The 15,083-nt window shown below is 35.9% G+C and overlaps 2 protein-coding genes across 2 annotated transcripts; one reads left to right on the plus strand and one right to left on the minus strand.

The window, feature by feature from the left end:
* Window positions 1-1,058: 1,058 nt before the first annotated feature.
* LOC109101542 (EH domain-containing protein 1-like) lies at window positions 1,059-9,873 on the plus strand. Its single transcript, XM_042738224.1, has 5 exons — window positions 1,059-2,085; window positions 4,759-4,856; window positions 7,606-8,018; window positions 8,484-8,648; window positions 8,732-9,873. Exons 1-5 carry the CDS (start codon window positions 1,688-1,690, stop codon window positions 9,257-9,259), a joined length of 1,602 nt encoding a protein of 533 aa, XP_042594158.1. The 5' UTR covers window positions 1,059-1,687; the 3' UTR covers window positions 9,260-9,873.
* Window positions 9,874-11,228: 1,355 nt separating this feature from the next.
* Window positions 11,229-13,505, minus strand: LOC109101903 (microtubule-associated proteins 1A/1B light chain 3C-like). The gene is made up of 4 exons (XM_042738226.1): window positions 12,995-13,505; window positions 12,469-12,524; window positions 12,224-12,330; window positions 11,229-11,958 (listed from the first exon to the last, which is right to left on the minus strand). The coding sequence occupies exons 1-4, from the start codon at window positions 13,050-13,052 to the stop codon at window positions 11,799-11,801; spliced, it is 381 nt and encodes a 126-aa protein (XP_042594160.1). The 5' UTR covers window positions 13,053-13,505; the 3' UTR covers window positions 11,229-11,798.
* Window positions 13,506-15,083: the final 1,578 nt, after the last annotated feature.

Here is a 15,083-nt window from a genome sequence, read left to right on the forward strand (position 1 = left end):
TTCCTCATTCAAAGAGATAGGAGTTGCACTTGGATGCTCGAGAGGCGTTTTCAAAGATGGCCGCCGAGTGACATCACTTGTCTTAAAGGGACCTTGCTCTAGTTGAGGTAAAGCAATGACTCCATTTACAGCCGTTTGTTTTGTTCACCTCAGTAGATGTCTGTTTATCATGTAGTTACCACTGGTGTCCACAAGGGTACACTGTTGTCTAATAAGTGTTCTGTGTCAATTCATAACAGAATAGAACGCGCCCTACACATTTAGCCTTTCTTTTCTTTTTTATTATAACCACTGATCTATTATAGATCATATTATAGAACCATTTATTATAGATCAGTGGTTATAACCGTTTTAAATTTCGACTTTATTTATTTATTTATTTTTACGATTTTGTTTTTATTTTGTTTTGTGGGGAAGTCGCCTAATGGTTAGAGAGTTTGACTCCTAACCCTAAGGTTGTGGGTTTGAGTCTCGGGCCGGCAATACCACGACCTAGGTGCCCTTGAGCAAGGCGCTGAACCCCCAGCTGCTACCCGGGCGCCGCAGCATAAATGGCTGCCCACTGCTCCGGGTGTGTGTTCACGGTGTGTGTGTGTGTGTGTGCACTTTGGATTGGTTAAATGCAGAGCACAAATTCTGAGTATGGGTCACCATACTTCAGAATCAGAATGAGCTTTATTGCCAGGTATGTTTACACATACGAGGAATTAGTTTTCATGACAGAAGCTTCCGCAGTGCAACAGAATGACAGCGACAGAACAAAAAACACATAATAAAAAATACAAATAAGTAGGTAAGGAATAACAATATACAAATTGACAACTGTATGTGCAGGTATATTACAACAGGCAGTTTTGTATGTACTTGGCTGTATGTCATTTTTTTCACTTTCACTTATTTTTATATTAATGCCTTAATGGGGCTTTTTTATGTTTTAATGGTGTAAATGCTGAAATGAAAAATGCACATTTTATTCAAGTCAAATGGTGTAACCCTACACCTTGATATTCTCGTCGTCTTGGCATTTCTGAAAGTTAAATATTTTTTACCTTGAAAATATATAATTTCGGGAAAAAAAAATATTAGGTTGTACGCTGTTTGTACGTTGTACGTTCTATTTAAAATGTATCTGTTTTGTCATGTTTTACAGAATAGTACTGAAAAAAATATTGACCAACAGAAAAATAGGAAACATGCGTATCACGTTCACAAACAAAATCGTCATTCCTAAGAGCCACGTAGAGCTTTGGTGTTTAATGTGGTGCTGTATGTTCCATATCTGGCGATTTCAATTCAAACATGTATGTATTATGCATGCTCCAGCGCTACCTCCCTCACATTAGTTGCGAAACCGAGGCTTTTATTATGAAGTATTTAAGATTCCGCATGCAAACCGCAGTTGGTTTAGATACACGTATAAAGTTGAGATCCGATTATATAAGAATTTCCCCAACTTTAAACGACGTGCATTCACAGAGGAGTGTTTCAACAATCTCTGATATTGCCGTTGCATTACAGTTCTGGATTTAATGAATTGCAGCATCAAGTCGTAAAAATAGGCTACGCAGAGGGGACTGTACAGGGGTGGGACAGTCAAACTTTCGACAGGACGTTGCCTGGGTTTGTGGCCAACATTTGAAAGCAGAAGTCTTTTTCTCTCGCACTGGACTCGTCGTAAACAACCATCATGTTCAGCTGGTCTAAACGAGAAGGAAAGAAAGACCCAGAACTTTTCCAAAACGTGTCGGAGGGACTGAAGCGCCTCTACCGCACCAAACTCTTCCCTTTGGAGGACACCTATCATTTCCACGAGTTCCATTCACCGGCTTTAGAAGATGCTGACTTTGACAACAAGCCCATGGTGCTGCTGGTGGGACAGTACTCGACCGGGAAGACCACCTTCATTAGGCATCTGATGGAGCAGGACTTCCCCGGGATGAGGATAGGCCCCGAGCCGACGACGGATTCCTTCATCGCGGTTATGCACGGCGAGCAGGAGGGCGTGATACCTGGCAATGCGCTGGTTGTGGACCCAAAAAAGCCTTTCCGAAAACTCAACGCCTTTGGAAACGCTTTCCTCAATAGGTAATACACCCATGTATCATGTAACATAAAGGATCCATTGATAAAATGCTCAGTTGTGACTACATATGGAGTTTCAGGTGTGGAATGGATTAAACTAAGATTAGCCTTATGTTTGTGAATCAGGAAATTGCGCTCAAGTACATGTTACTTCAGTGACTTGGAAAAATTGCAGTCTCTGACTCAAGCATCTCAGTTATTTTGACCTCTGGCAAATGTTTGACACATGAACCAATGATGAATTGAGATGATCTAGTTTAAAACACGTTCTTGTCATATTTGTATTTGTTGATTACAACAAATAGTGTAAACATTAAGTAAAAAGGTGTGTATGTGTGTGTGTGTGTGTGTGTGTGTGTGTGTGTGTGGTATATATATATATATATAGCAACAGATTGTATTTTATTTAAAAAAAAATGTGCATGTTGGTAAACATTGTAAACAATGTTTACAATGTATATTGTAAACGATCATGGTGAATAAATTAATAATAATCAAGAATATTCTATAGCATAATTGTTTTAGTGTTTTTTTAAAGAAAAACATAATATAGACCTAATAATGTTCATCATAGGTCTAAATCCTTTTGATAGTATTTGCATTTTAATGTATTTTAGTAACTTAGACAAAAGGAGCTTTACAGTATCCATTTGTTTTTAATTATGACCTCATAATAATTCAGTCATTATTCACTCTCTAGAAAGTTGTGTCATAGTTTCCATGTGTGTTGGATTGAGTTTTGGCATATGCTGAGAGCAGGTGTCACACAGGCCATGTTCTTCAGCTTGAGTTTGTCTTGGGCTGTTAGTCTGTTTGTGTAACTTACCTACTATCACAGTTACAGTAGATGGGGCAACACCTAACCAGGACATTTAGCCCACGTGCCGTACATGTGTGATGTTATGTGATGCCAGTCTGAACAGCTTCCACATTCCCTGTAAAATAACTGGAGCAGATTTCTGGGTGGTGTCAGATGTTGAGTCTACTCAAGCGGATTGAAGCAGGCTGGGATTACCAGCGCTCTGCCATATGCTTGTTTAAAAAGTTCAAGGCTGATGCAGCAGAATTAAATATTTGTTCCCGAACAGAGAACCATAAAACCCACATAATAATAATGCTATTTCATTCTAAAGATATTTCCTTTTTCCACTCTTAGTGCTGGTCACGTGATTATTTTTGGTCATTGTGAAATTACGGATTATAAAAGATGTGTAAACTGGTTCCATTTTCAGATGTCTGAATATTTCAAAATGTGAAACTCGCCTACATATTCAAATGTGAGAAATTCCTCTGTTTTGCATGAAAGGGAATTTGTCTGAATAGTGCAGACTGTTCAGCACATTTTGTCTTTCTGAAAGGACTACTTAGTTAATTTTCAATAATTAAGTATTCAGTAGTTTATGAAACCTTACGCTGCAGTGACATTGTGTCTTCCAGGAACTCTTTAGGCCTGGTGCAAAAGGGTGGGGTGAGCTGCTTTAGTGTTGCATGTTCTGTTCTCATCCAGATTTCTTAAAGTTTGTTATTAGATGACACAGAAGAGCCTTGAAATGTAATCATAAAGCTTCCTTGGGTTTTTGTCAGTTTTCTTTAACATCCAGTTTGGCAGCCCCTTATGGCCTACTTCAAAGTTTTGCCCTTAAGCAAGCCTAAAAAAATGAACAAACCATTGGAGAGAAATTTCTATTGGCATATTTTGAGTAAATAGTGCTTTTTTTTTTTTTTTAAAGAGAGAAACCTGTGTCCTAATGTGGGAAACAGTTTCACTAGTGCTGTCAAATGATTAATCGCATTCAAAATAAGTTTTTGTTTTGTACTGTTTATTTATTATGTGTGTGTGTGTGTATATATATATATATATATATATATATATATATATATATATATATAAATATAAATATAAATATAAGTATAAATATATATATATATATATATATATATACACACACACACACACACATAGTATATATATATATTTACACACATACAGTATATATTTTGAAAATATTTACGTGTATATACATTTATATATTTTTACATTTATATATACATTTATATATATTTAATATATAAACAAAACATGTCTTTCTTAATATATACGTGCATGTGTTTGTATTTATATATACATAATAAATATACACAGTACAGACTCATTATGTTAACAACAACTTTTATTTTGGATGCGATTAATCGTTTGACAGCACTACTTCACTCTAGTGGTTTCTGTGCTTCATTAAGAAAGTTCTAGCTGTAAGCTTCAGTCTTGTGACGGAGATTGGCATATGTGTATTAGCAGGCGGTTGGGCAGTGCTGTAGGCTGGCAGGGAGAGAGACTGTTGATCACTGTAAACAAATCCACATCTTTGTATAAGCAAAGTACATTTCATGTTATTACAGAATGAGACTGGTGTTCTTGAGATTTCAGCTTCAGTCCCGATCTCATGCTGATTGAAACATATATGTAGTTACACAAGGAAGTAAAATCTTCCTGTGGTTTTAATACAATTGTTCTGCAAATGTGATTTAAATGTTAATGTTAATAAAATCTGATTGTCAAACATTTTTACTTTTGATCTCTATAGTATTTTTTTAGACAATGAGAAAAAGAGGGTAAGGAGAGTGGTGTAGTATTTTGGCCTCAAATCTCACCCAACCTGTTTCTCTTTCTCCACGCAGGTTTATGTGTGCTCAGTTAAAAAACCCCGTCTTGGAGAGCATCAGTATCATCGATACTCCAGGCATCCTGTCAGGGGAAAAACAAAGGATCAGCAGAGGTCAGCAGCCTTGGGTGCTTTCTGCCTTATCTTGTTTTTACATAATAATAAATTAACAACAACTAAAATCAACAATAAAAATATTATATAATCAAATTTGTATTACTTTAAAATGTTAATTAGAATAATTAATTAGAATATGTAAAATATCTAACATTTTATAATAATTTAATTAATTAATACGTTGATAACATTTATATTTTCTGTTATTTTTTTTTGGTTTTATTTTGTTTTATACACCCTCATATCTATAATTATCATTTTTTGATTTTATCATTTCTTTCTTCAAGGAATACTTTGCCTTTTATCAATTAATATATTTTTGTACTCTTTCTTCTTTGTCATTTCCCTTTCCTTTCACATATATTATTATAGTACATATATGCACTGTCCTTTATTTTGTGTCATGTCTGTAGAAAACTATTAGCCGATGCGTTTTAGCATAATAATACATAAATTCATTCCATGCAAATTTTTGGAGTGACTTTTTTATTGTGAACTTCTGAAAATTTAAGTTTGTTTTCTTTGCTATGAAAAGCAAGTAAAACAAGCCTGATTTCCTTTCCTGCTCACTCTTCTGTTTAAAATCTATAAGTGGATTTTCTGTAATACAGGAAATATTGAAATATATTTTTCTCCACTAATAGTCATTTATGCTGTACTTCATTAAATGAAGATGTAACAAAAACAGGATGTCAGAGCTGCTCAGGCAAGTTTGTTCACTGTGCATAAATCCCCAATCTAAAAGCAACCTCTGGCCTAATCTTAATGTTGGTAGGGATAAAACTATTGTGCCAAAATAATCCTGACCACATTGTTCCCAGTTCCCTCTTTTAATACCACTGAAAGGGTTTCGTGGGTGGGGATGCGTCATCATATGACTGGCAGCTTGTACTTGTGTTTTGTTGAGTTGTCCAATATTTCACACAGTCACTATCTGATAGTATGCTTGAACTCCATTCTCATTCATCCGTGAACAGGAAGAATTAGAAGGAAATGCTGAGTTGGCCTGTATGTAAACTCACTGCAGTCTACAACTGTAGATACAGATAGCAACATCACAAAGAGACAGCTGTTAAGAAACAGAAATGTGCCATTGTTACAGGATATGTCTCAAGAAGTCATGTGACCCTTTTGTCCCTTCTGGGGCCCGTTGAGCCAGTAACCAGATACTGAGATCAAGGTGGCCCGCACACCATGGTCACATAGCACTCATGCTGAGGCTTCCTCACCACTAGTCCCAGCAGAGACACAGCAGACTGTGCCGCAGTTGTGTCTGTGTGGGATTAAGCATGAAAGCCCATCAGAACATTTCTGTCTGACTGCAGCTCAAACAGCCTTTGTGCTCCATGTGTTGCTGTGGGTAGCTATTATGATGTCATTGGGTCGCTTGGGTCTACTATTGCAACTGGAGTTTATCCATGTGGGAAGATGTGTTTACGGCAAATGGCTGGAAATAGGGTCATGAGGTGACGTTCAGTTTAAAATGTGGAACTAAAAGTTCCTGTGTGGTACAGGGTCATGTGAGATTTGCTCAGAAAATGTTTTTCAAGAAGCACCTCTCACTGACCACTGCAATTTATTAATTTATTATTTAAAAAAAATGTGATTGATTGATTGCGATCATTTTTTTTTTTCTTTTTGAATTTCATAAATGTTGACTTGGGTCAGAACTATCATGTCTTTTCAAAAAAAGGAAGTTTGCAGATTTTCAGTGCAACATTCAAAACGATTTATTTCGTGATAATTAAAAAAAAATTATGTATTTTTGTACATTTTTATTAATTTAAAATGTTAGAATAAAATTTGTACTGGATTATTATTTTTTTTTTTTAATGTCTTTATAAGCCTCATATCCATATAATATTTTCTTTCTTTATAGTTCTTACAGCCTTGTAACAGGTCACACTTTACTGTAACCTCATGTTCTTTTTCTTTCTGCATATAGTTTTCCAATAAATGACTTCATGTAATTTTTATTTAAATGCAGCTTTCAAAAACATAAGTTTATGGTACAATCATTGTAGGTTAAAATAGTGTTTGTATTTTTCTTTGGTACATTTTTATTAATTTTAAGTGTTAGAATTAAATATAACAGTTTAAAATAAATATAATAAATGATTTATATTTTCTTCATTTAAAATGTTTAAATTTAATATTTTATATTAACCTCATATTCTTACCATGTGTATTTATTTTATACTTCTGGTAGTCTTATTGCTGATTTTGGTTAATAGTTCCTTTGATGCAAATCGTTGGTGTTTACACTCCCCTTTAACCCCAAGTTGTTGTTGTTGTGGTTTTCATTTGTCCCTTCTGCTTATAGTTTTTCATAAATGTCCAAAAACTAGTTTATGTCATGATTTTTGTGGGTTAAAGAATCTCCCATTTTTTCCTAAAAAGTTTTTTTTTTTTTGTCCCTCTATGGTTATTACCTAGCCAGAACTGCCACAGGTTCTCAAATGGAAATAAATAGATGCACAATGACGATAGATGCCTTTCAATTCCTCTACACCGGGGATTTCACAGGCAGCAGATCTCTTTCTCTCTGAATACATGGCTTTAGTTGCAGTTTACAGTTTTCTGAAGTCACTGAGATCAGATGATGCTAATCAAATCCATTATCCCTGACCTCCTTTTCTAAAAATAAAGCATGTTCCCATGCAGCCCTGCTGACTTCCTCTTTCCAGAGCTTTGATTTAGGGCCCAATCTAATGCACGTCTTTCTAACTTTCTAACTCAATTGCAGGCTATGACTTTGCAGCAGTTCTTGAGTGGTTTGCAGAAAGAGTGGACAGAATCATCTTGCTCTTCGACGCCCACAAGCTGGACATTTCTGATGAGTTCTCAGAGGTGATTAAGGCCCTGAAAAACCATGAGGACAAGATGCGTGTGGTTCTGAACAAAGCTGACCAGATCAGCACCCAGCAGCTGATGAGGGTGTATGGTGCCCTCATGTGGTCACTGGGGAAGATCATCAACACCCCTGAGGTGGTCCGAGTGTATATCGGCTCCTTTTGGGCTCAGCCACTTCTGATCGCAGATAACAGGAAGCTGTTTGAAGCAGAGGAGCAGGACCTCTTCCGGGATATTCAAAGTCTTCCCCAGAATGCAGCTCTGCGGAAACTCAATGATCTGATCAAAAGAGCACGTCTCGCTAAGGTGAAACTATGACATTTTTGCACATTTACACTAGCGTTCAAAATCTTAGGATTAGTATTCAGCAAGGATTCATCTCAATTGATCAAAAATGGTAGAAAAGGCATTTATAATTATATTTATAATCTATAAACCATCAAAAGAGCATACTAGAATGATTTTGAAGAATCATGTGAAACTGAACTTTTAATATAATTCAAATATAAATAGGAAACAGTTATTTAATCCCCCCCCCCCTTAATTATGAGGGTTGAAGTTCAGTGTGTTGGTCTATGAAAATGCCTTTTATCAGGATATTTTTTTTTATGAACTTTAAACCCCAGTACGTGTGTACCAGATTTTGGTTTCACTTCTTATTTTCACTTTATGAAATAACTTAATACTTGTGAGAAGGTGTAGTTCTGTCACGCGAAACTGCACAAATGCTATTTGTATTTAATCCGAGTCCATTTAATACTTTCCTTTTAGGTACAAGCTTACATTATCAGTGCTCTGAAGAAAGAAATGCCAAGTGTATTTGGCAAAGACTCAAAGAAAAAAGAGCTTATTAACAACTTGGGCGCTATATATGAAAAGATTCAGAAAGAGCACAACATTTCACCAGGAGACTTTCCTAATTTAAAGAAAATGCAGGTAAGAGTTTTTATCTAATGAATTAAAGTTTTATAAAGATCTTTTGTTTAAAAATAAAAACACAACACAATATTTTTTTGCAGGAGTTGCTAGCTGTTCAGGACTTCACCAAATTTCCCGCCATTAAACCAAAATTGCTGGAGTCAGTGGAAGACATGCTAGGTAACGACATCGCTAAGCTCATGACGCTGGTCCGTAAGGAGGAGGCCGCCATGCCCAGCCAGTCAGTGAAGGGTGGTGCGTTTGAGGGAACCATGAATGGGCCATTTGGTCACGGATATGGAGAAGGTGCAGGTGAAGGCATAGATGAGCTGGAATGGATCGTGGGCCGTGATAAGCCATCCTATGATGAAATGTTCTACATGCTCTCACCAATTAATGGGAAGATATCTGGTGCCACGGCTAAGAAGGAGTTGGTGAAGTCCAAGCTGCCAAACACAGTGCTTGGAAAGATTTGGACTCTGGCAGATGTTGACAAAGACGGCTATCTGGATGATGAAGAGTTTGCACTTGCGAATCACCTGATCAAGGTAAAGCTTGAGGGCCACGAGCTTCCGGCCAAACTGCCTGCTCACCTTGTGCCACCTTCCAAACGGCAGGAGCTGAATTGAAGAGTTGGTTGGATCTCAGTGGCTCTCAGCTACATTCCAAAGTCCCCAAGCCATCTTCTAGCTTGTTCTGACCATTCATTTGACTAACCAGTCTTCAGGAACTCGATTTCTGTCTTAATCAAAAATGATTGGCTAAGAATGATAGGACTGAGAAGACAAACCAAGAACTTATCTGCCAGTGACAGACTTTTTCTTTCTTCTATATGACTTGAAAATGGAGAAACCACTATGAGCACAGAAAGAATTGAAATTGATTGCAAAGTTCTTTGGTACTGTTTAGTGGGCATTTGATAGAGATTGTAAAGCAGCAGGCAAAAATTGAGTTGAATTAAAAACCAAATGTGAAAATATTCAATATATGGTACATAACTCCAAAATGTTGATTGCTGTTTTTCTTCTTTAACTTATTCTTTTCCTTTATAGCAATTTCATCTGTTTTTGAATACTGTTTTCTTTTGATTTAATGTCTCTAAACTTTATCAATATACTTTATCAACATGTATTCTCTTATTCTGTGGGTGTATCTTTACTTTCCTTTGGGATGTTGGGATCTGAAATGGCTCACCTTCATTTAAATGCAGCAATTGCAATGACCAATAAAAGTTTATTTGTAAGCTGTGCTTGTTTTCTGCATTCAGAAACATTTCCCAAATTACAGTGTGTAGTGAAACAATTGACAGTTGTGAAAAATGTGTACATTTTTCTGTCATCTGTCTTCATGAGTGCTGACAGAAAACTGTACTAGTATGTGAAGACTGTGTGGTAGTAATGCAATGATAGCATCATATTTATCTCTGCTTATCAAGTTATGTTGAGGGATGCTGAGGTACTTTACAGAGTCTTGTGTCCTGTGGCAGCTATTGGGAGTTAATCACAGAATTTTTTTTTTTTTGTAATTCTTAGTTACTATCTTAGTTTGGTGTAATGTGAACCCTCTTGAAACACTTTTTTGGCTGAAAAGAAAAAAAGACCGCCTATTGGTTCCACATTTGTTTGTTTGCATTAAGATGTAAAAGTTTTTTTGAGGAAATTAATTCTTTTATTGAGCAAGGAAGCATCAAATTGAGCAAAGGGGATGGTAAATAATCACATTGTCACTAAAAATAAACTGGAGTGTATTTTTGACCCTGGAGTAATGGCTGCTGAAAATTCAGCTTTGCCATCACTGGAATGAATAAATGAAATTTGACAAACTTTTGAACAGTACTAAACAACTTAATATATATACTACTTTGTTTTGGCACTGTTATGTGCATTTCATTATCACCTTATACTAACAGCATACATTATATCCAATAAAAACCTCAGTTTACCTCCGTTTGAACTTTCTCATTGCCATTTCTCAGTTAATGCATTCTCCTTTCACAACACACTTTGCAGGAAGGTGCTAAAGTTCCCAGTAATGTCCTAAGTAACAGTAAGAATGCATATGTGAAGGGTTTAAAATTACCACCATCAACCCACCCTATATTTGTGCTTAATTTTAAATTAAAACTACTATAATTATAACTTGCTAGACACGGATGAAGTATAAAGTTGCATTGTGAGGGACACTAACATGCAATTCACAGCCTTTTAAATGGTTTATATCCATATAATTTGTTAGACCTGATCCATTTAGCACCTCCTGCTTACTGACACCGTAAACTAAACCCTTTTATTAGAGAAGCTGGTTAATAACAGCCATGTGTAAAATGGTGATGCATCTTAAGAAGAGGTGTGAGACTAAAAGGCAATGACTCAGATTTCTAGCAGAGAATTGCTTCACTGCTCTGTACATGTTTATGAGCATGTAAACCATCACTTATTGGCCATATTGTTTATTTTAAGCTGCCCATTAGAAATAACCAAATGAAAAATAAGCAAATTATGTCCCCATGTATGGCACCCTTGTTAATCTTAGTTCCCTGTTGAACAGAATAAACCACATCAACAGAATAGATGGAATCAAATAAAACCAGACATTCAGTTAAAAGAACTAAACTGATTTATTGAGGATTTTCCAACCGCGTTTGAAGCTGAGTACATAATGACTGTGTTGTTTGCACTCGTTTTCATTCCAGTAGGTGCTTAAATAGTTTTTTGTTTGTTCGTTTCCTCTGTGTTTGTTTTAGAAACACAGATGAACAGTCACAGAAAGAACATGGAAAGGAAACCAGCATCGAACAAACCCCTTTCTCATTGTGACAGGACATCCCAGGTCCTTTGAGGGACAGGACGTCCTTTTTTTGTGTTGGAGCCTTATGAATGAGCAGCTTGAGAAGTGACATCACTTTTCTGTTCTTCATATTAGACAGCTCAGTTGAAACCTCTTTTAAATCTACTGATTATGCTTCAACATTAGCCTCAAAGAAATCTAAACTATTAAAAAATGAGGTCAGGAGAGTCCTCTAGACCAAGAGTAGTTGGTGGTCTGTGTGGTTTTAGGTGTGATGCACAGTGAGAGTCTTCATTTAGCAGCAATACATGATCTCAGAGAGGCATCAGTCTGGAGGGATGTGATGTGATCTGTGTGTCATGCTCCTGTCTGAGAGTCTTTTCATCCAAACATGTCCTGGGATGCATAGGATATGTAGAGAAAGCCATCGGGGTCTCTGAACTGTGAGTAAACTTCTCCCATGCTGGCTGACAAACAGGACATTTTCTTTCCTGAGATCAGTAGGTAGAGAGCTTGAGATGCCTCTAGTTCTATCTTACTTCTGAAAGAGAAAGAGCGAGACGGGAAATTGGTATTACTGAAAATAATTGCTTGAAAGATTCTGAAACTTCAGGCAGTGCCTCATACAGCGATCCAGTGACTGAAGCAACATGGCACAGCAGCACTGGCCTGATTCACTGTTCATACAACACACATTCACACTGACTCAAGAAAACAAGCCATGGCTCATTTTCTTTTGAGCTGCAAAATCTGACACATGCAGCTAAAACTGCATCATATAACAAAAAGAGAGAGAGTATACACACCTGAGCAGGCTGAGGAACTGCCCTAATGTCAGCTCATGTGGGACAAGAAATTTGGTTTTGTCCAGTAGTGGAAGCTTTTTCTCACGAAGGTATCTCTCCACAATTACCTAAAATACAAAAAAAAAAAAAAAAAAAAAAAAATATTATATATATATATATATATATATATATATATATATATATATATTTAAAAAAGCAGTTGTTTTATTTTTTTTTAAACACTTTATGTTAAAAAGGTATCTTACTGGTAATTTGTTGGGGAACTTAGACCGAATAGTGCAGACTTCATCTTTTCTTGTTGCTGCAATAGAGGAACAAATATACATTTATCTGTGAATGGAACATTGTTTTACATAAAATATTGCAGACATAATGTTTGTCACGTTGTCACATCATTTCTGCTTGTTGCATTGCTTTTTTATGGTTTTGTTGGTTTTTCTGAGAATCTAAAACCATTTTCCTTACAATTAATATAGATTTTGAGCTAAAAAGAAAGTAAATAAGAGGCTTAATAGTAACTTTTGAGATGTTTTTTTTTTTCTTTAACTAGGCTACATGAAAAAGATGAGCATATATTTAAAAAAAACATGAAATTAATCTTTATTTAGCCTCTGTTTAAAAATATAAATACATTTAATGAAAATGTTTACATGTATAATAATTTAATTCAGCATTTATTTTATTTTAAAATGTTTCCCCAACAATCCAAATCAGGTGACGTAGAGGAGTTTGTAAAATGCAAGAGCTGATGTAGTTGTTGTCATGACCTACCGAGGCACTTCCTTTGCTTGAAAGGCGTAATTTCCATGGATTTCTCGTAGGGAGGCATTCTGACTGGAGTTTGGGGAGGCCGGAGGAGGCTGGTCCCGAGCTGACGAAGTGCCCACGGGTGGAGGTTGTATCAAATGCCTGTTTTCAGCTCGCGGGGCTCGGCCTTTATACGAGTGTGTGTGTGTTTAAGGGGAGGACAGTCAGAGGTGTGAAAAGATGAGAAGTGCTTACGCGTAATTAAAGGCCTTGCGGTGATATTAGGGTTTGAAGTTATGGAGCGTTACATAAGCTCTTCGAAACCTCTTCAGAGCCTCTCCCGTCCTCGCGCTCGAACAATAATGAACCGTGGCTGTAAATGAGCAAAGCATTCTCAGACACCGGCTATTTGAAGTTCAGCTCCGTTTTTTTCTGAAGTGAGTGCCATGACAGCTTAATTGCAAATCACGGCATCGGTTTGTGTAACACCTCAGTGAACAACAGACGTGAGTTCCCTAAACCCAGCTAACGGGACAAACACAAGCCGTTTATATTATGAAAACAGGGTGTGACGCGTTTTAAATACATTCTTTGTGTTGAAAAATAGATGAAAACAGAATTTTAGTCAAAAATTCAAGAATCACTAAATGTACAGACATCCAACAGACATTATATAGGCTGTGTAACTGAAGAGTTCTGATAAAAAAAGCCTCAAAGTGCTGTTTGAATTTTTATTTTTTAAAATTAGCTTTTTTTTTTATAATTTTTTAATTAGGCTCCTATGTTTATGTCCAGGAGGTTTATATATATATATATATATATATATATATATATATATATATATATATATATATATACATAATAATAAAATATTTTGAGAAAGTGTGTGTATATATATATATGTATGTATGTATATGTATACATTTTTACTCATTTTCTAAAAAATATTTTATTTTCCAAAGCAAGAAAGTAAGTCACATGGTTAGTTTTGGAAGGAGACGTGGGTGAGTAAATGATGACAGAATTTTCATTTTTGAGTGAACAGTCTTTTGTGTTTTTGTGATAGATGACTGAGACTCAATGAGGTTAGTATGTTACCGACTGCATAACCATATTGAAACAGAGCCCAGCAGCCTCAGAGTTTGGAACAAAAGCCAGTATTTCACTTACCCTAAGGCCCTTCTTCACCATGCTCCCATTCTCAATGAGGTCAGAGACATATGAAATAAACAATGTACATTATGTGCCTGATGGACATTAGGCTATATGAAACAATAACAAGGCCAAGATAGCAATATGGTTTGGCATATTAGTTTAAACAAAACTCTTTAAACACATTTACACCTCACTGGCTCAACAATATATTTGCTGAATCACTGAGGAGTAAAACTGTGTTTAAAGCATTTAAACTTAAATATACCATGAAATTTCAAAGCAGTTTGAAAAGTTACATATGAAATTTTGATGGATCTGACTTAAAGGTGCTCACATTAGTGTAATGTATGCAAAATAGATTATGTAAATTATTTGTATTTTACAAACAGAAATTATGTTTGTGGGTTAAGAGGATTAAAAAAAACCTGAAGTGGAAGAGAACTGCCAAAACTGAGTTTGAGGTTTCACATTTTGATGGTTTCAGCAGGAAGTTTGCCTATGAATAGTCACGTTTTATGTTAAAGAGTGATGAAAGAAGTAAGAAAGAGCTGATATGCAGAAAATATTGTGCTATAGGCCTGCTTCATATATTTTGTTTAAACTTAAGATAAGAATCCTCTTTCAGAGGCAATTGTAACTGTTTTATAAATTAACAAATTGATTTTACATACGTATGCATCATGCTGAAACAAGTCTAATATCTATTTATTTTCATCTGATGTTTTCATTTGTGATTTGGTTTTCAGTATAAACTAAACTCTATATCCAACATGGATAGACATATATGGAGTATCCGACCTATATTTGACTATTTGACTAATCCTCCTACCCTTGTGTCAGTGATTTAACGATTACTGATGGAAATCTTGTTTGGTGTATGCAGATACTGTCACCTGCTGGTTGGAAACAGTCTTTGTGCCAACAGAGGACGTTCTCGTCGCATAGCAGCCGATGCAGG

The sequence above is a fragment of the Cyprinus carpio genome, chromosome B14 (assembly GCF_018340385.1).
Source record: "Cyprinus carpio isolate SPL01 chromosome B14, ASM1834038v1, whole genome shotgun sequence".
NCBI classification, from domain to species: domain Eukaryota; kingdom Metazoa; phylum Chordata; class Actinopteri; order Cypriniformes; family Cyprinidae; genus Cyprinus; species Cyprinus carpio.